Genomic DNA, 21,715 nt, shown 5'->3' on the forward strand with positions numbered 1-21,715 from the left:
GCCTAGAGAGCCCTGAGAAGTGGTAACACTTTCCTAGCATAAACAGTTGTGGAGCAGAGTGCTTAACCAGAGAGCTGTGTTTTAAGTGCTCTCCCTAAAGGTAGAATTACCTAGCAGTATAGATGAGGGTCAAACTTTCCTGTAAAATGTGCTGCAAGAACAACTCTTTTAGTGCTGCAGTGCTTGTTTGGAGAGGAGCCATTTCTGGCTCCTTTTGGATCCCGAGAGGCTGGAGTGGTTTGTGGCTGGAGTGGTACTGGGGAGAGCACTGATGTGGAAGAGCACTACTGCTGCATTATGCAGTTAAGCAGTACCACTACAGGAACAGAAGGCAAGTTATCTTCTTGACAAGAGGATCTTTCTGAATCTGTAATGTTCGCAGGGCATATGGTTTTGCCCAGTGCAAAGTGGAGCTTTCAGGCCGTAGGAAAGAATGCGCTTGTACAGAAAGAATCAAGAGCTGGACTCACTAGCAGTTTTACTCTTTGCTTTGGTTTATGGTTTTTGTCTGGACTTGGCCCCTGAGCTTCTGTATAGCAGATGCTACTCAAGCTCATGCCAAAACAGTCTCTGCCTGAGCTTGCAAGCTACATTGACAGTTTCAAATGGGGATGTTCTTCCTAGTCACCTTTCTTTTCGGTGAAGATTTTGAAGTACAGCAGTGCTTATCTGCTCTATTTGGGTGCATGACAGCTATTGATAATAATAAAGTGATTGCTTTGTCTTGGAAAGTAACATCCTGCTCCAGGCCTTAAATGGTGTTCGTTTTAGGAAAGCCAGGGAGAATTCAAAGATGACCTTACAAGATCAGTCTGAGCTGATACTGTGGAAATCCACTGGTTCTGATGATGGCTCTTCAGATCTATGCTTGTATGGAAACTGTAGCAGACTGTTAAAGCTACATCAGTCTCCTTCCTGCTTTCAGATTGTATCCCCAGAAATCTTGCAATATTGGCTGCACAGGGCTGATTTTCTGCTGATAGTGTGGCTCTTAAGGCTGTGTTGAGCAAAGAAAAGAACCTTTATCTCTCAATCTTGCTGGCAGAGTGGAATGAGCAAGAGTGATGCTTGCAGCTGTAAAGCTGAGAGTGCAGCTGGCACTCCTGTTGGCTCAGCAACCCCTTGCTTCCCACAGCGACTAATTCCTAAATTAAACGATGGTTCCTCCAAGCTGAGAGCATGGAATGCTTGTTTTTCCAAGTCATGTTTCTGGGTAGTGGTAGCAGGCAGTTCAAGAGGATTGAGGTGAATTCTGGGTTCTTGCAGGTCTCTGTGCTGTGCAGAGTCAGGAATGGATGTGGCTCATGTAATTCTGGAGTGATTATTGTTTTCCTGCTGTTTTCTTCTGGCTGTCCTGGAGGCTGTATGCAGGTGAGTGGGGAGACTCCTGTTTAATAGAGCTCTAAGGGATAGTTGCTGGCATATACTTTATCTGGGTGATGGAGCTGGCACTCACTGAGTACTTCAGGGGTGGCTCCTGTCTGGTACCACATAATAGCTATGAAAATTGTTGTAAAGGCTCCTTGAAACAGAGGAAAAAATTCTCTGCTGGAACTTACAGTGAGGCATTGTGCTTCAGTGGGTCAGATTTGCTTTTAAACTGGAGCTGCTAAATGTGGTTGAATCCCCTCTGAGTTACCCTCAAAAGTAAGGAGAAAGATAGCACTACCCAGAACTGCTGAAGAAAATAAGCTTGTTTTGATTGCATGCCTATTGCCTGGGCAGATTGGCCAAACACCTATTCTTCAACTCCTGTCCCAGTTAGGAACAGGAACAGTCAGCTGTTGTAGTGTTGGGTGTAGGATTGCACCAAACTGGGGCCAACGGGGGAACAGGGAAGGGAGAACTTTCTAGGGAAGGGGCATAAAAGGTAAAAAGGGGAGGGACAGCCAACAACCTAACTGGTTATATGAACTGGGGTACAGCAAAATGGAGGTGCAATCACTATGGGAAAAGCCCTTCCTATTAATTTAAAATGGAGGAAAATCTTACACCCTGGAGGCTCCTTCCACACCATGGTAGCTTTTGGCTCTGGAGCCTCCACAAGCTGTAATTCTGGTAAAACAACAGTGTGGTCACACGTGTGTTTACAAAGATCTCTGCAATTCAGAATAATCACCTAACTCATTCTAAGGTGCTTCTGACCCCTCTGACCCCTCTGTGTTCCAGCTTTCTCCTGTGAAAATTGCATGGCACCTTCTGTACTTTCACTGCCTTAACTGCTGCTTTGTGAGGCCAGCTCCAATATGTGAGAGCCATTTGGAGACTCCTGGAAAAGAAACTCAGGGTTTCTACTGTCTGTGGAGAATCACGGTAGTTCAGCGCCAGTATAGTGCTGATCTCTGGGTCTGAGTTCAGCATGCAAGATTTCATGAACAGAAACCTAGAGAGCTGATATTCCCCTTGCTGACAGCATTTTTTCTTACCAAAACGTGTTTTTCAAGCCATTAAACTAAAATATAACACTAAATAAAACAAATTATTCATATTCATGTACTTCAGAGGAAAGAACTGAACTAAACTGAACTGAGTCCATGCTCCCATTAACTCCCAAAACACCTTGTGGAAGGGAAAACTAGAAAAAAATGAAAAACTCCTGTTTTATTTCATGGAATAGTTAGTGTTGGATAGGACCTTTTAAAGGTCATCTAGTTCAACCCTTCTTCAAGAGCAGGGACATCTTCAACTGGATTTGTCCAGAAACATTTCGAAACAGGAAGATGCAGCTACCTGCTTGTGTTAATAGTTGCTTGAATTAGGATTCTGACGAGCTTTCTTTCTGTCTTCTTGTAAAGCAAGGAGGTGCAAAACTACCTGCTCTTTTATGCCTCTTTGTGTTGAGGGACTCAGTGCCAGCATCAAACTTCATTAATGAACACTTCCTTGGCCTCTGCTGTCTGGGCCAAAGCCACCATTAACACCTCTATCCCATGAGGTTCAGCAAGGTTCACTCATCATTTATGTAAATTGCTCCAGGCCACTGCAGTGTGAGACTGATGAACTCATGGCTTCTTCTAGAACTGAAGTCACAAAGATTGTATTTCTAACAAAATACTGTGTGTATGTTAATGTCAGCAAGAAATTGTATCCTGCCTTGGCTTCTATCCAGAGAAAGTGGTCTGTGGTTTCCAGGATATGAGAAATTGATGGGAGTTGATGAGAGATGCAGACTCACGATGACCAGCATCTACTTCTTTTATATCAAGATTATCTATTAAATTACTCATGCTATACATCCACCCTACTTTGAGTCTTCTACTGGGGGCACCACCGTACCTTGAACAGCAAATATATGGCAGGAAGTATACAAGACAGCTCAGCGGCTACTTGTCTTCCTCACAGAGGAGATATGTTTGGCTGCTTCTAGGGTCTTGGTGGCAGTGAAAAGCCAACTGGGAGTGTTTATCTCATAGCTTGCTCCTACCCAATGCAGCAGTTCTTAAATGTGGGATTTGACTGTGTGTTATTTCTCACTGTTTTTGCCACATGTAATGATGCTGAACAACACTGACTCCCCCTTAAACCACTAACACTTCACTTGCAAATACTGAAATAACTCCACACCTCAGCTGAGACTAGTCATTGGAATGAAATGCCTCTCTTCCCCAGAATTGTTGTTTTATGAGTTTCTGCGTCATTCTTTGAAAACACTTCCCCTAATTCTATTTTACTTATTAACCTCCTCCTTGCTGCTGAGAGACTTCAGATTTAACCTGGCTAGAGTATTGCTGGTTTCTCCCCCAAATCACCTGTGGGACACTGCACTCATTGCCAGTTCAGGCAATTTGTGGAATGCTAAAGGGATTGTTTAGTGCAAATTTTCACTTACAATTTATTCATGTAGGTAAGTAAATATTTCATAGAATCATTTAGGTTGGGAAAGACACTTAGAATCATCAAGTCAAATTTAAGCCCTTTCTTTGCTGTTAAACAAAAATATCAGAACTATGAGGATTTGCTGAAATTCTGAAGTGATGGAAAGCATGGCATAAAATTTGAGGGACTTTTAAAATATAAGCAACCAACATTGCTTATGGTGAGGTGGTTCAGACTTTTTGTAAAAAGTAATTAATCTTGCCCAATATGTAGCAGATTTTTTTATCCTCTACCTCTCTGGCTCCTCATAGTGAAAGGACAAACTGGATTAGCTCAGTAAGAAAGACTTCTCTGAGCTTGCAACATCTCAGAAATCTTGAATTTGTCCTCAGAGCAGGCTTTTGGTCTCCAACTGCTTATTCATTTCAACAGTTGACTCAGTTCAGTACCTGTATAAGAACAGTTGTCCTACAGTTGTTTTTGGTCTTGAGTGCTTTTCTGCATTCAGAATGCAGAAACCTTTTTTGACTTCATGTTTGGTAGTTTAATTTAGCACTTAAAGATATAATCTTATTTCTGTTTTCCTTGCATTTTAAATTGCATTTTTTTTTATTGTTCAAGGGTGCATACACTAGCAACAGGAAGTTAAAATAACATAAGTAGAAAACACCCTGGACACATTCAGATTTCTGATCAGTATCAGCTGTAAAATTGCTTAAATACACATCACTTTTCTCCTTTTTTGCTGAGAGAGGAACCATAACAATGAGCTGTGTTCAGATACCAGTAAACAGGTGAGTCTGACTTACCTTCTCTTAGAAACAGATAAAATTTGTGGCTTCAAACCAACATTTCCTGCTTGCTGATTCCTAAATATGATTAAGATTGATTTGAATCATTTTGACTAAAGTGGGTCCACCCTGAGCACCTTTGGCAATACTTTTTTAACATCTGGCCAGATGTTTGCTGTTGTCATGCCAGTGCGAAGTGACACACTGGAGATGTACAGGCTGGGAAAGAAGCATAGCACCAAGAACTTCCTGGCTCTTGCTGAACTGATGGTCCAACACCTGTAGCAGTTTTTTTTCCAACCAGAATGCACTAGGGAGCCTGACAGTGGTGAGGTTTTCCTTCTCCCCTAAGCATGGGTGGGCATGTGGATCACCTGATCCCAAACACTTAGAGCAGCTGCTGCACCCAACTGCCTTCCAGAGTCATGGAAACACTCCAGCCCAAAGTACAGTGAAGTAAGGGAGACAATGAATTTGTGGTCAATAAATGCAAGTTAACCCTGCTTTGTACACCTACTTGATCAAGCTCGTGTTTCAGCCTGAAGGAGGGAATTGCTTTTGTCTCAGCTATTGTACGTGCCAGATGTGGATACCTTAATGTCAGGTAACAAAATGTTGCCATCTCTTTTTTTTTTCTTTTTCCTTCCCTCTCCTTCTGGTTAAGGTCTCTTCCATCAGAAGCCACAAAAGCTGTCATAAATGCAGGAAAACCCAGACATGATGAGCTCACAGGAGGATCTGTGATCTTTTCTTAGCATTTCTCTGTCTTCTGCAGTGGACTAGGAAGCTCCAGATCACCACAGCTGCTTTTTTATGTGGACAATCAACACCAGTGTGATTACTTTCTGGGCATTTTTCTTGATGGAAAAGTTGAATTGGTTTCCTTTTTCTTGTAACTACCCTGCTTGTACTAATGCATCTCTGCAGATGTGCTCTGAATGCAAGGTTTATAACATCCAGATGAAAAATAACCAACCAGCTTCCTGAACCAGTCCACAGTGCCAGCAATCCCTAAATTATCACAGTGCAATTTGGAAGGATGATTTAGGAACTGGTATGAGCAGCTGGACATGAAGGTTGCTGTAGCTGACCCTGCTGCTGCGGAAAACAGCCCTATACTGCTCCACAGAGTAAGAGGGGTCACTCTTGTTAATCAGTGCAGCCTTGAAGAAAACTTTTGCCAATGTGGAGTTCCACAAAGTCTAGAGGTACATCAAGTGTTCAAAAATGTTTTGCTTCACTCAGAGTGGAACTGCATCCTAATGGAGGTGATGCAAGGTATAATGCTGTGTATGAAGCAACCATGCATTCTGAATTTGATCTGTGCAGACTTGAGACATCAGTCTTACTTCCGTGTCTCAGACCTTGAAAAGAGAGGGTTTTTAAGGCCATAGTGCTGCCCTGCCCAGCAGAAGAGGCTAAGACTGAAGAGCCTGAAGAGACTTTCCAAAAGTCACCAAGGGCTTAATTACAAGTAGGGCTACATTCTGAATATGCAAAACTTGAGTCTAAATCCCTTGAAGGATGTTTAGGGCATGAAGATGTGTACAGGGTAGAGTCCTGCCCAGTGTTATCAGATCCAGCAATCCCTTTGCCTCTGTAGGACACGTCTGTGTGCCAGCACACGTCTTGCAGGTCCAGATAAATGTGTCAGGGCTCATAAATGCTGTTGAACCAATGCAGAAGTGCCTGTACCCACTTCAGGCTCACTGCAGACAGAAGCACCTGCCTGTCTTTACCTGTCCATGTGTATGTATCCCATGTGTGAGTGTGAACTGATTCCCAAACCTTGGTGATCAATTGCTTGTATGAGACAAAAGTTTACCCTCTGCCTTTGTTGATTGGAGCTTGAAAGGGAGGAGAACTCTGATCTCTTGGGGACAGTGACCTCATTAGGTTTTTTCTGCCTCCTCCCTTTTGGTGGTAAATATTTGGGTTTCAAAACAAAGCTATAGCTGTTGAATAGCCTAAAACTTTTTATTTCTTTGTGTCTGCTGCCTTCTTGGCTATGAGATGATTGATCCACTCAGTAAAATATGTCACTTGGAAGCAAATTAGGAGATAGGAGACAAACAAAGGAGTTATATTTACTGAAGTAGGTTCTGAAGTAGATGATCAAAGTCCTAGATGTAGCTAGAAGCTGCTGTCTTTCAGTGAGCAGCTGATTGACTTCTATCTGAGCGGCAGCAGCAGTTGGTTAAACTCTTCTCAAACAGCATTAGCAGAATAAGATTCAGGAATATAGGTATTCTATGATTCAACTCTGAAGCTAACATTAAATTTCTGCTACAGTTTCCCCTTAACCCAGTTTGTACACCAGTTCTGGAGTGCACCATATCTCTAAAAATGTATGGATAACAAAAAAGTTGTGTCTACAGTGACAGTGGGCATGGCAGTGGGTTGAGAGATGAAACCATTGGGTATCAGTGCTAGTCTACATCAGAAACCAAAGTAATGGATTGGTTGTTAAACTTGATTCATTCAAGTCACTAGACCTCTATCCTTGTGAAGGAGAATTGTCTAAAGGCTGTGGAAAATAAGTTAACTGTGACACAGCCTCTTTGGTCTGATATGTGATACTCCAAGGTGATCCCATAAAGCATTGAATTTACTGCATGGCTTTGAGAAGGCTTTGAATCAAGGCCTTCAGAAACAAGAAAAAGGTTCAAAAAGCCTCCGTGTTTTACTTGGGCCCAATTAAGCTGCTTCCATGTATTGTTTTCCTATTGCAGCTGGGAAAATATTTCTATGTAAAAAGAAATGTTTTGTCCAACCTTCCTGCCCTCCTATACAATTTTGCAGCACAAAGCCCAGCATTGTAAGTATGTTTGCAGAGGTAAGTGATAACTTCACAAACACAGACTCGAAGTATTGCTGCAAAAATCAAATAAGATTGTACATTAAAAGTGAGAGATACAATGCAGAAGGTGGTTCAGGCTTGGTTTCATAGAAGGAGTTGGTCTGGCTACAGAGTTTTGCCAGAGCATCTTGTCTCTGAAGGGACACTTCTTAGAGGAGGCTGGCAGGGCTGGTTCCCAGACTCTCTGAAGATTAACTGGATGTCTTTGGCAGATGTCTGCTTCTCAAAGTTCTTGTTCTTATAACGTGGGATCTCTGTGTGTAGTTTCTGCTGGAACTGTAGGCTGTGTGAAGTGGCTGGGATAGGCTCTGCAAGGTGAGACACAACCATACCTCCTGTCAGAGCAGGGATCATAATGTTGAATGCCCTCCTTGGCCTTTGGGTCTGTTCTCATGCTCTTGTAGGCATCTGTGCCGTGCAGACCCTCTGCAGTGTGCTCACAATTCACTGGCTATATTGCTTCAACTACAGCTGCTGAAAGGCCTTCCCAGAGACTTCCTTTAGCAGTCAAACTGTTTAATATTGAGCAGAACCTGTTCACAATTAAACTGTCTCTTGTTCTTGCTGATGTGGCTTCTCCAAGGTTTGTTCCTACTTGACATGCATATAAAATATATCTTTGTGGTCCCCTGGTTTTGCTAGAAGACTTCTCCAAGCTGTTTTGGTCACACCACCTGAGACAGGAGCTGTGGTATGGAGCCTGTTCCAGCCAGAACACTGTCATGCCAGGAACTTGAAACAGTGTTTTGGGGTGATAAAAACTGATTTTGCACTGTCATTGCTTTGCCACAGGGGTTTTCCCATTACAGATCAAGTCCCTAAGCTTAAACATTCTGTGGAAAAAAGGGCTCTGATTACACTGACAGCATCTTGGATTGTAACACCCTCTTCTTTTCTGGCCACCTGAGCACTGTATGCTGTGGTTTCATCTGCTTTTACTTATAGAGGCATCAATCAGTGTGAAACTGCATTTTTAGTATAAATGTGTAAATAATATAGGTAGAATACCATGCACTATTGTGTGGGGGTTTTGTAATACAAAGATTGGTTTTTTATGCACAACCCCCTCATGCTTCTAGTTTTTGTGTCTTTGCTGCAGGGTGGAAGTTGAGGGGGTGCTGCATGCTGTGACAGTTGGGCAGGGAACACATGTGGGATGAGATTGGCACTCATGGGGAGCTGGGAAGCACTGTGGCACTTGCATATTTGCCAGATTTCTGGGAAAAAATATCATTAGTTAAGCAATACTGATATTTAAGCATTCCTCTTCATTTCATAGCCCTACTGAATAGGAATGGTTTAGATAGGGCCTCTGTGTCAAGCTGTCAGCTGCTGGAGGAAACTAAGGCATAATTTTTAATGTTTTTTCGGCCATCAAGGTGGCAAAGGCAAAAATATGATTTTCTAAGACACTATCAGGTGCACTCTGCAGAGAATAGGTGGGTTAAGGGTAGGCAGTAGCACAGAATCTCTGGAGTCTTGATTACAGCTTCTGTGGGACAGACCTTTGTCTATATTTAAATTTTAGTAAGGCTAGTGGCTAAAAAGAAATTTCTGACAGAATTTTGGAGCAAACACAACTGGTGCTGGGGGTGCACAGTCACTCTTGCCATCTTACCCTGATCACACTGAGCTGAGCTGGGGTCCCAGCTGATATCACTGCATGCATTTATCTCTCCTTAACCCTACTCCTTTCCCTGAAAAAGCCAGCTCAGAAAAAAAAAGATCTGTTGCTGAAGGATATGAGGTACTTCAGCCCTTTTCCAAGACATCAAAGCAGGCTCCAGCAATCCAGTTAATGGCAGCCAACATGCTTTGTGTTAATCTGTGCTTGAGCTGTGTGCTGGATGCTGGCCAGGATGTTCAATCTGTCACATAATAAGAGTTTTTGTCATGCTGTTCATTTATTCCTTTTTATCCCTCAATTTGGAGACCAGCATTGGTACATGTTGTACTGGAGGGATTTATGTGCTCAATGCCTTGGAGAGGTGTACTTGTTTGTCTTTTCTTGAAGGCAACAAGATGACAACTGACCTCCTTTCAGAAAGATTGTGTCTCAAATGTACCAAATACCCAGCTGCTAATATACAAACTACTATAGGGGAGAATTTTTGTTTGGTCTGATAGAATTTCTTGGCTGCAGGAAACTTCTATTATTAAAACTTCTTTTGTTTCAAATCTTAACACAGAAAGCCGACATTTGTATGTGGTTTATTGAGATGAAATGGTATAATACATGCACATGGAAGAAAGCTGAACATTGTGGCATCAGTATGATAATGTTGCAACAAGAAGTTGATGTTGAAATTAATTTGTAAATATATTTGAACTCATTAAAATGTTTTTCATAATATATTGAGATAAAGTGGGCAAGTTCCTGCAATACACTTCACTCTGGATAAACTACTTCCTATCAACAAAGCCACTTCATTTTTTTTAACCAAACTACTTGTAGTTCGGGGAGAGTTGCAAGCACTGCCTTAGCCCTGAGCTGTGGCTCTCTATGTTAATCATAAAATCATCACAGAATTACAGATTGGTTTGGGTTGAAAGGGACCTTACAGATCATCTATTTCCAACCCCCTGCATGGGCAGGGACATGATGGAGGTGATTGAATTGGTAGGATTAACCCATGGCTGAATATGACAGTGAATAATTCCCCTGCTTGGCTACAGTATGAAAATGAAAAGCCAACATCAACTCTGCAAAAGCTGCTCTGGAAATCCAGCAGGAATTATTCCTGTTTCAGCAGTGCATTCATCACTGCACGTGTGGTACCCTGGTCCCGAAATGATGCTCCCGCCCTCACCATGGAGTCCTTGAACGAAGCCCAGCGAAGAACAACAGAGAGCCTCCTTAAGAGAGAAGAAAGGGGAGGAGAAAGCGTCTCTCTTTGGGTATAGCAACCCCACCTCCCGGTTATTTCATCTTCCTTACAAGGCTAAAGCCAGAAGCTTTCCTCTGCGCCTGGGTCCTTTAAAAGCAGGAGAGCAAACCCCAAGGATCCCGGTGGAGCGCAGCCGGCGTGTGAGGCTGACAGAGACGGGGAAGGAAGCACAGCAGAGCAGGCTGGTGCTCTCCAGAGAAGTGTGACTGTTACCTATGAATCCTAAACCATGTGTCCAGTGATGCAGATCTTCTAAAGAAACATGAAACCAAACCCAAAAAGAAATCACTGAGGGGGAAAAAGTGCAACATGAGAGGTAAATATATTTTTCCTTGGGCAAACTGAAATAACTGGCTGTATTTTGTTTGAAAATCGTCATTGTAAGGTGTCTGAAACTGCAGGCTGAAAAATGCAGTTATTAACATCTGAATAGACTGGTCTGACTCTGACTTCAAATGCAGCACTGGGTTAAAAACTCAAATCAGCAGATGAATTCAGGTGCCTCTGAAGAAATTTTGACATTTCCCTTTAGGTATTCACAACTTAAACTTTTCCAAAAATCTACTTTTCTATTTTGCTTTCTCTGCTATTGCTAGATGTTTTCAAGTGGTAATATGCACATTGCTTTGGGGAAAAAGCGTGGCACAACCAAAACCTGAGAATATGTCTCAGAAAACCGTCACCATCAAGATATTTCAAATGCTTCCATGCCCTTGTTCTTATAATAGTGTAATTTCTTCAGAAAGATGAAGCTGAGCTGGAATGTCTGTTGACATCTGGTTGAGGTTACTGTAACTTGTATACTTGTATTTGGGGTTCTTTTTTTTTTTTTTTTTCCAGTTTAATTGAAACAAGCTGAGATCGTCTGCACATTCTATGAAGTGTTTCCATACTCTGGCTGTCTAGTCTCTCTGACGGGTAATTTTAGAGCTGCCACATCTGAATGGGAAAAGAGGGAACACCTTGAGAGTTCCAAACAGCAGCCCTTCTGTGGACCATGCTGCCAGGGATAGTCAGTGGCTGAAAGATGCAAGACTTTGCCCCCTGTCTGTAAGATGGATTGAGACAAATATTTTGCAAATGTGATACGACTGACTTCAGCATAAGTGTATTTTTGAGCTTCTGATTTACATCTTTGCAATGCTAGGGGACTTATAGATGCTTTTATTTACCAGAAAAAACGAAAAACTGGGCTGTGGAGAAGAGCTGCTGGGAGCTGTGACAGACCTCGAGGGCAGAGGATTACTAGGCAACTCCTGCAGATTCTCATCGAAGACTTTGGCTCAGCCCTGAAGTCAGCACATGCAGAGCTGTGGGTTCAGCAGCTGAAGATGGAGGTGCTGCGTCGTTCCTCAGTCTTTGCTGCAGAGGTGATGGAGGTTTTTGACAGGTCTCCCACTGACAAAGAGCTTGTGTCCCAAGCCAAGGCTCTCTGCAGAGACTACATAAACTCGAGGCTGATTCAGGCGGGTGTCAGCTGGAGCAAACCCGAGTACAATGCCCCAGTGCCTGGGGGTAAGCTGGCCGAGGTGTCCACCATACTGCTACGACTTGGTGAGTCCTGCTGGGATGGGGGGAGCTCACATTGTGTGGAGCGGTTCAGACCAGACTAAGGCTTCTGGAAGAGGCTTTTCATATGATGATACAGAGGTTTTTCTTTGCTTTTGGCATTTAGTTTTGTTTTTTTGTGATTTTCCCTAAACTCCTCCTTTGCTTGAGTTTCCTCAGTCTTTTGGAATACTGCTCAGCACAGGGTTTCTGCAAACTTGCCTTTTATTGAGGACTTACAACAGCTCAAAATCACAAAGCAGCCTAAGAAAGCCCAGCAGTAACTGATTCTGTGTGCACAGGTCTCCAGCTGTGTAACAATTCTCACAGTTCTTAGAGCAGTCTTTCTCAGCTGGGCATTTTAACCAGTCTTGCAGTGTTTTCTCCTGAGTGAGTGACTTGATTGCCACAATGCATCTGGCATCTTCTAGGGCACTGCTACCACTGGACTTGGGCTTCAGCAGTAGCTCACCCAGCTTTAATTTGGAGTAGCTGCTTAGAAAATGTGTTGCTGGAGATTTTATAAAAACTGCTTTTTAATGACAGTATGTTTCATTTTCCTTTGTCTACCTTAGTCATTCAGCAAGACCCGAGTTTTCTTGCTTTTTACTGGAGCAAGAAGGAGTTGGTTGATGTTGCGTGGCATACACTGCCAGTCAGTGCCACCCACAGCACAGCAACTATGGGGGCTTCAGGGAGAGCAGTTTGAAGGTCCTGCCTGGAGGCTGTGACATGAAGATATGCTTCAGAGCTTGTACCAGGAGCACCCTCTAAATGTTTTGTTTGGGGTTGTGTAGCATCCTGTGTGCTCAAGTCTAGCTGTTTGTCATTTGGGAACCCAACAACTTTATTCTTGGAAGTTGCTTCCAACATCCCTCTTTGCCTGCAGGGTGGTATATTCGTTCACATCTGGTTGGAAACTACCACCAGCATTTGCATCTGATTTAATTACATCAGAGTTCAAACAGGTCTGGTGAAGTAAGCATTAGCTGGGCCTAACAAAGTCAGGACCAGGGTTGGTGTCCCCACTTTCACCCCTGTATACTAGTTTGATATTATCCCAAGTTTCTTTTTAAGACATAGCTGTGTTTCTTTTAATTGATTTTTTAAAAAATAATCATTCTTTATTACTTTTCTATGCTGATTTTACTTCTGCTTTTGTTTCCAGTGGTTGTTTGGTCTTTGGGGGATTTTTTTTTTGTTCTTCTGTCAATCTCACTGTCTATTTGTACTTCCTTTCTTCTCCGCCTGCGCTGGGGGTTGAGATTTTTGTCTTTTCAACCCAATCTTCTGTGGGTGGTCAGGAACATGTTAAAGGGCAAGCAGGTGGCGCACTGGATCTGAAGGCGTCTCCTGAATTGTCCAGATGGAAAGATTTGGCTGAAAGTCCCAGGAACTTGGTGCCTTCTCTGAGCAAATCTGGAGAGCACCATGTGGTACCCATGCAACCAGAAAGGTGAGCAGTCCTTCTCATTAAGACGAAGAACAGTTTCTGTCCTATTTCTTTAGAAACTCCACTTGTCACATGGCCCATCCCTTTCTTTTCCTCTTTGCTGCTCTAACTAGCACAAGGCCAGCTGCCATCCAGCCACCTGCCAGGAATGGTAATCCTTAGCCACTTCCTAAGCAGTGCAACAAGCAAGACCAGTTTTTTCCTTCATGAATGCTGAGAAGCCTGTGGAGATGGGAAGTTGGAGTATTTCCTAGCCCAGTTGCACACAGAGATTCTGATGAACTGCCTGGTGGGCCAGCAGAAGTCCTGGGCACAGGCAATACTGTTGGAGATCATAAGGGAGGGAGACTCCATCAGCTCAGTAAGGCTTAGCAGCTAATTAGGGCAATTAATGAGTCAGACATGGTAAAACCTAATGGTATAGCCCAGTGAGGCTCCCCAGACCAACCTGCTGTGTCTTCACAGGCCTGGTTTATCTGAACTTGTATCTCCTCTGGCCAAGGCCCAGGGAGGTGCCCTTTGACCACCGCAATGAGCTCCTGCACATGGAAACTGTCACTGCTGCCCTGTTAATTCCTACATAATCACTGGAGGAAGGAGGAGAAGCCCCCAAATTGCTCTAAATGTTGCAAAGTTGGGCATCAGAACAAGGACACTGGAGACCAGCACCAATGGGTTGCTGGGCTGGGAGGCTCTCCAAGCATGGGAATGCTTTCCTGTGTTTTCCTTCCCTGGATGCTCCTGCCTGCCCTGTGTCTTGCTGCAGAACAGGGCATATGCGCCTCCAACCAAACTCTGATCTCATCTGGGGCCTCCAGGCACTGCTTGTTAGAAGCTGTAGCAGTGGCAGGCTACCAAGTGCTGATCCCAGCCTCCTGTGCCTCCCTCTCAGCTAACCAGGGCTATCCCCATTTCCTTACATTTACCAGGAAGTCTGTGTGCTGCCTGTGAGGAGAGAACGGCTGTTGAGTAGTCCAAGGAAGGTTTCCTCTTATCAGGGCTGACCATGTGTTGGCAGATTTCCTCTTGCTGTCAAACAGGGACAATCCCACACTCAGAAAGGGCCAGGAGAGCTCAGCTGTGGAATTCTGTAGAGCTGGGTTTTGCCTGTGCTGAGTGCCAGATAAATGAATTAAGAATCAGTATCTAATGGCTCTATAACAAGATCCTGATTGCAGTGACATCTTCCTTTTTACCTCTCATAAAAATGAAATTTTGAGGAAGATCAGTTGCCCTCTGGCTGGGCCAAGTCACCTGGGTCTTGCAGTGGGATATAAAGCTCTTGGAATAACTCTTTCCAGAACACCCTTGTGCAGGAGAAGAGCACAGTGTGTCCTAAATCTAAGCCATGCACAAAGGGCCTTGGTGCCGTGCAGTGTTTGCATTGTGTCATGTTCCTACAGCAGCTGTGCAACCTTCATTTAATATCTATGAACATCTACAGAGAGAAATCCCTTGGAAGTTTTATTAATATGGCTTTGTTAATTCTACTACTCAAAAAATGGTTTGTTTTGCTACAAAGGAAAAGCTTTGCTGTTGTTTCCCAAGCTCCATAGCCCAGTAATTTAGGAGGATGTTCTCTGCTTGTCCTTGGTATTTTTGTCTTGGTCTTCTTGGCCTAACACCTCCTGCCATTTCCCAGAAATGGGCAGAAAGCACTCTGGAGGTGAAAGCACATGTCTGTGTGTGTCAGATACCTTGCTTCTGAGCAGTCAGCCATGCAAATGAGCATCTCTAACCGTTTGGAGGAGAGAAAGAACTCCAGATTGACTCTCAAGTGCCTGTCTGAGCATAAAATAGCTGAGAGTCTCTTTGTTTAATTAATGTTGTGCAGCTCTGGGTGGATCCTTGGCTTTCATCAGCCTTCAGCATTCTTGAGTCGCTCTCTTGCACTTTAGCCATTTTTGTACAAGCCTGATGGGGTGCTGAGGAAGGGCGTATCTCTCAAAAGCTTACATGGATGTACATGCCTCCTTCTCACTTGTGAAATAAAATGACAATGCTTTGCTTATCTGAGGCCTGTCTCCTGTGTTGGAGGAAAGGCAGGCAGCAAGCGTGGGAACAGCATTTATGTCAGGGATTACTGCAGCCAAACCACTGGTACAGGACCGCTGCCTGCCTCTGCTCCCTTTGGGAGTCCCAGGGTACAGGTGGTAGGGAACTGCATCTAAGCAACCCTAAGCACTCTGCTGCCTGCCTAAACTCAGGTGGAGCTGGGGTTCATCCCTGGAGTAACCCCAGCTGTAATTCCTCCGTGATGAGAGCAGGGCTTGGTGCTGTGCATGCTGACTCTTGGCTGTTTATTTGCAGGGGATGAGCTGGAGTACATTCGCCCCAATGTCTACCGGAATATCGCCCGCCAGCTGAACATCTCGCTGCACTCAGAGACTGTGGTGTCAGACGCCTTCCTGGCAGTGGCTGCACAGATCTTCACTGCAGGTACGGTGCTCACAAACAGGGCTGGGTGGAAAGGAACAGGATGGAGCCACCTCTCTTGGAGAAGGCATCTTTCTGGGATAGCGTGCAAGGTGGGGCCTTGCTTGCTGGAAGAGCTGTGGGCAGTTTGGCAATGTGCCCTGCTTTAATGATTTAACGAGAACTCCTCTCTGCTGGCTTCTGGCAGGAAAACTGTCCTGGGTTGTAATATCCTCTCAGTAGGTTCTATCTCATTCTAGAAGGCACCTCCTGCCCTTCCTCATCACAAGGTGGTTATTACCTCATTGCATAGGGAGGTCACTCATTCCAAGCTTCTTTGCTCACCGTTGGCAGCTGCAGAAGATTCATTGCTTGGGAGCCTCCCTTGTTCCAGCTCATGCTGCAGATGCTGGGAGCCAGAATCAACTCATCACAAGAGAGCTCCTCTCCTCCTGGCCTCCTTTCCCACAGCAACACCCAGAATTGCAATGAGACCTGCTGCTTTCTCCTTTCTCATGGTATGGGAGTCTTGGTCCTTAGGGCTGTTCCAAATGAGCAGGTGCTTTGAGATTTCTCCCTGCTTAGATGTGAGTGTTCTGCTGCTGCTGTTAGACTGGTTCCAGAAGTAATGGTCAAAAGCAAAAATATATCCTGTGCTGCATTCAGCTTTTCCTGGAAACAATCCCTGCCCACAACTGGAAAAGCAGCCTGTGGGAATTGAGGGAAGAGAAACCTTTAAGAGGGATTGCAGGTTCTGACACGGTTATGGGTTTTCTGCAATGTCTTGTTGTGTTGTGGAAGGGACAGTAGATGTTAAAGATTGGAAACAAAACCAAAAAAAGGAAAAAAAACAACAAAGAAAGAAACTTGCTGGCGGCATAGCAACATGAAACCACTGGAAACAATGACAATAGGATGGGAAGTGTCACAGGATACAGGGACTCTTGTCACTTTGGCAATAGTTGCTACAGGATGGAAGTCCAGGTTTCAGTTGTACTTTCAAATAGGCTACCTCACTCAAAACCTTTTCATCCTCACAATCAACTGTGCTTCTTTATCTGGAACCACTGACACTCTGGAGAAGCCCTGACATGCAGAAGGACTGAAGAGCTGTGGTGGAGAGCGCAGATCCTCCCTAGAATCATAACAGATGGCAAAATAGATCTCTGAGAGGGACTGCCCAAGCAGGGCTTCTGGCAGTTTGAGCAGGGCAGATTTTATTCCCTGAGCTAGGGAAATTGATGCTGTGTCATTGGAAATAGATGGAACTGGACTGTGTGGCTGGTACAGCAGCCCTCAACAGCCTTTCAGAGCATGCTGGGTCACAGCTTGCCTTTGCACTGGGCTGGCTTCAGAGGGCCTGTGAGCTCAGAAAGCAAGAGCTGGGAAAGTATGGCAGGAATGTCTCAGTGTGACTGTGTAGAAAGGGAAGGTGCCCTGTCTTGTCACTTAGTGCTGAACTGTACTGGTGTCAAGGCTTACAGAAAAAAACGGTCAGGTTGGCAGGCTCAGATGCAATTCGCATTGCAGGTGAGGAGGGGATCTTAGATGACTACAGGTGACTGCATTGGGATTGGCCCACCTCCAGAGCTGAAGTGACACAGAAAGCGAAGCCAGGAATGCTGCAGGTGGAGCAGAGTGTGTGTGCTGTGATGCTGCATAACCATGATGCTGGGGAGAAAGCCTGCTGCCTCCTGGGAATTCTGCTCTCAGTGTATATTGACAAATTCATGGAGAGCTGCATTTTTTTGTTGTTCTTCAACTTCTCAGCTCAGGAGCCAATTGTGTGTGTAGTTTAAAATTAAAGTAGAAATCATATGCCATAGTTCTAAACCTGGGTTTTCAGGGTATTAGGAATAAAATCTGGACTCAGCCCTCTGAGGCTGACAATGCTGGAGACTTTGGACTCTGTTGACATTGCTGCCCCTCCTCCAGAGCCACCCTGCTGCAGAAATGGCTGGTAGTGTGCTGGTTGCACAGAGGCTGATTCAAACCTTCACAGAGCTCTCCATTCTCTGTTCTTAATTCTTTCTCATCTGTCCTGGGAATTGTGTATTTAATTGCTTTTATCAACTTGTTATTGTAATTTCTCCTAGGTAGAAGGTTGCTGAGTGGCAGAGGGATAGGAGCTTGCTGTTTTTTAACATTCCTGGATCTCACTGCAGTCTCAAAACTCAGCATTTAACAATAAATCCAGCAAATTGGAGTTGGCTATGGCAGCCAGACATTCATTCCTTTTTTTTTTTTTTCATAGTTCAGAGGAAAGAGGCTCTTATTGAGCAAAGGAAACCAGACACTCAAGTTCAATCTGAGTTTTCATGCCAATTACCAAATTTATTAAGAAAACAGCTACAGTCTGACACTACAGTGCGTAGACAGCTTGGGGAGCCCCACTAGTCACTTACAATGCCTTTCCAGCAAGGAAGCAGGGGATTTTGACACTTTTTTTGCTGGAGAGGTTTTCTCCTTAATCTTTTACATGTCTGTCTTCCACATTCTGGTCTGGTTTTGAGTCTTCACACTGTTGCTCTGTCTGTGCTCGCTTCCTGTCCACACTGTCTACAAGTCCTGATTAAGCCCAAAACTGCCCTGAGGAGCCTGTTTCAATGTCTCTTCTTTCAGTGAAGAAATTTTTACTAATACCCAATCTAAACATCCCCTGATGCGATTTGGGGCCATTTCCTCTTGTCCCACGGCTTGTCATCTTGGAGAAGAGACTTTATGCTCAAGCTGTATTTTGTTCCCCTGTTTCCAAACAACTCATTAGTTATCCAGAGTGAGGAGAGCCCATCTGTGTGGAGACAAGCACTGCAGAGCCCTGATCTGCTTTTGATGGTAAAGGATCTGCAACAGCATCATCTCTGTGATGTTACCACTACTTCTCATGTGTGGTCCAAAGCTGCTCTGTGGGTAGCAGAAGACTTTCCCCTGACTTCAGCAAGCTTTGGTTTGGGGCCTGGCTGAGCTGACATTTACCTTAGATTTTAAAACAAATGCCAGAAGGAAGAGGTCAGTTGGTGGAAAAACAGAAGTAGAAAAGGGAGAGGCATTTTCCTTTCCTAAAGGAAGCAGTTCTGTCCTATTGGTAAGAGCTGTTAGGCATGAGGGATTTTTAAAAGCTTCCAGCCTGGTTCTTACTGGGTTTGGCTTTTAATCAAGAGTGCCTGGGCTGAAGTGAACCCTGTGTAACAGGAGTGTAGGGTTAATGCTTTCTGGGGAGAAAGCACTTTCCCTGCAGGAGCAAATGGATGTAGATGACACCAACCTGATTGGTGCTGTTGACACACTTGAAGGATGGGGTGACATCCAGAGGGATCTGGACAAGCTTGAGAAGTGACCCATGAGAATCTCATGAGGTTATGCAAGACCAAGTACTAATGCTGCATCTCCATCAGGGCAACCTCCAGGGTCAGTCCAGGCTGGGGATGAACAGATCAAGAGCAACCATGGGAGAAGGACCTGGGGATGCTGTGGTGAGAGAGGGATATGCCCCAGCCCTGGGTACTGGGACCCAGAAACCACCCATGTACTGGGCTGATCCCCCAGCGTGGGCAGCAGGGGAGGGAGAGATTCTGCCCCTCTGCCCCACTCAGACCTGTCTCCAGCCTGAGGGTCCCAGCACAAGAAGGACATGAAGGTGCTGGAGCGAGTCCTGAGGAGGCACCAAGATGATCAGAGAAGTGATGGAGCAGCTTTGCTGAAAGGAAAGGCTGTGAGAGTTGGGATTAGTTAGCCTGGAGAAGAGAAGCTCCTGGTGACCTAACTGTGGCCTTCAAGTCCCTGAAGGAGCCAACAAGGAAGCTGGAGAGAGACTATTTACAAGGGCCTGGAGAGACAGGACAAGGGGGAATGGCTTCATACTAACAGGGAATAGGTATAGATTAGATATTAGGAAGAAATATTTTCCTAGGAAGGTGAGGCCCTGGCACAGGTTGTCCAGTGAAGCTGTGGCTGCCCCTGTATCCCTGGAAGTGTTCAAAGCCAAGTTGGATGGGGCTTGGAGCAACCTGGGCTAGTGAAAGATGTCCCTGCCTGTCAGAGACAGGAAAAAGTAATCTGTTTTGAGACATCTTAAGATGTTTGGAATGTGTGGTAGAGGGTGGGTCAGACTTTGCTCTGTTGAGATAGTACCCTGGCCCCTGTAGCCCCCAACCCTGCAGTGTCTGTCAGCCATGGCACACTGAAGGGTCAGGGCCCCTAGGATTGCTTGACCCAGTACCTGAGTGTCTGCAAACCCCACCTGGGAAGAAGGCCCAGGATGGGCCAAAGCTTTAAGAAGCTTGACCACAAGGCAAGCACATTGTCCTTTAACCCTACCTTCATTTTTTGGAGTTTTACATCACTGGAACCCAGAAGTTGGTAGCTATATGTCTGTTTTTCTATATCTTTCCTGTTTTTCTGTTTTTCTCCCTTTCTTCTTCTCTTTTCTCATGGAATGTGACATTGAATGGGTTTAAAGGTTTTCTATGTTCAGTGTGGTAAGTCTATGCAATGGTAAGTGATGTTATGTTGCATTTATTCTTTTTCTAATGTTCCTTAATTTTCTGTAGTTTGCCAGCAAACTTTCATGTGTTTTTTACCTCTTAAGAATATCTGGCTGGGATTTTCTCCTTTGCATCTATGCAGAGCAAAAGAGCCTTGGTTTTAACCCCGGAATTAAGTGACTGGGATGTAACACTGCCCATTACAGGGGATTGGAATAAGATGGACTTTCACTTCCCTTCCAACCCAGACCATTCTGGGTTTCTCTGAAATGCTGTTAGAAATGCATCCTACTGCTCCCTCATAACTTAGGCTTTATGACTTGAGCTTCCTGCCTTGTGCACACCCCTTTCAGCTTTTCTCTCTACCAAAGCCTGTTGTGTCTGGCTGCATTCTCCCAGCTGTTGAAGTGTAGCAGTGGATTGTGTTTCTTTAGGGTCTGGTTTGTGAGTGGGACTTTGATGCTGAGTGGAGCAGAAGGAAGTTTATTTGAATAACCTCAGGTAGGTTTATTTGAATAACCCTGAGACTGCACAGTCATGTCTCATGGCTTCTTCATCACTCCCCTGGGGCAGACAAGCTCATATGAGCAGGAACACTTTCAAGAGCATTCCTCTCCTGATAATTCATTTTACCCTGGGCTCAGCAGTGTTTACATACCTTCAGCTCCATGGCTGGCCTAGAGAGTGCAACTTGTATTTCTTATATTTTATAATGTTTTCTAAGCAGCCCTTCACTTTTTCCATATCCTTTTGTTCCATGTCTGTGAGCAGAAGTTTCTCTCTTTTGGCCATTCCTTTTTGGACCAGCTTTCCCTCCCCTGTTGTTGTTAGCTCCTGTGCATGTTAATCCACGCAGTGGGAAGCTGTGAATGGATTGTCTTGCTTGGTGATGAGTGCCTGTTTTACCCAGTGTGGATGACAGCCAGGCCTTTTGAGGAATTTGGAGCAAGGCAATGTGTTTTTGCTTCTCATGTGCACTGGCCAGATTCAATTCCAGCTCATGCTGAGTTGTATCACACTAGTGTCACTTTGAACCTGGCCTGGATATCCTGGGGGACAGAGGTACTGCCCTCTCAGTAATTGTGCTCCCCTGTCAAGGGAGTCCTTGAGAGGGAAAAGATAATGGAGCTGGTGTCCTGGGAAGGTGCAGAGGAGGGCTGCTGGGGTATGTTCCCCTGCCCTCTCCTGCCTGTGGCTGGATGGTTGCTGGAGCCCTCCTGGGCAGGGGGCCCAGCCACAAGCATGGCTCAGGAGTTGGAGGTGCCTGCTCTTCCCTTGCTTCCTGCAGTATCTAGTGAGAAGAAGAGCATAAAATGCACCCTGCTGTTGTGAGGGAGAAGCCCAGCTTGCTGTCTCCATCTCTTCCCTCCAGCAGTGGCAAGAGGACTTCAGATCAATGGAAATCAGGAAGGGACTTCCTCCTCTCCTGCTCCCATGGACTGACTCTCCTTGTAACAGGA

At 44.8% G+C, this 21,715-nt stretch overlaps 1 protein-coding gene across 8 annotated transcripts in view; it reads left to right on the forward strand.

The window, feature by feature from the left end:
• BOK (BCL2 family apoptosis regulator BOK) overlaps nt 1-21,715 on the forward strand; it is a 33,345-nt gene that overhangs the window by 2,567 nt on the left and 9,063 nt on the right. For 3 of the 8 annotated variants that reach the window (XM_088061206.1, XM_088061205.1, XM_088061204.1), the window contains 3 exons: nt 1,267-1,371; nt 11,531-11,909; nt 15,667-15,795. In XM_088061206.1, coding sequence (XP_087917332.1) covers nt 1,267-1,371; nt 11,531-11,909; nt 15,667-15,795 — 613 coding nt within the window. Of the gene's footprint in view, nt 1-1,266; nt 1,372-7,339; nt 7,426-10,019; nt 10,672-11,195; nt 11,910-15,666; nt 15,796-21,715 lie in introns of those variants that run through there. The other 5 variants (XM_014258270.2, XM_088061208.1, XM_088061207.1 and 2 more) reach the window with 5 other exon arrangements.

Source organism: Pseudopodoces humilis, chromosome 11, assembly GCF_049639895.1.
Source record: "Pseudopodoces humilis isolate 2021_Gansu_Grassland_sample_001 chromosome 11, ASM4963989v1, whole genome shotgun sequence".
NCBI classification, from domain to species: domain Eukaryota; kingdom Metazoa; phylum Chordata; class Aves; order Passeriformes; family Paridae; genus Pseudopodoces; species Pseudopodoces humilis.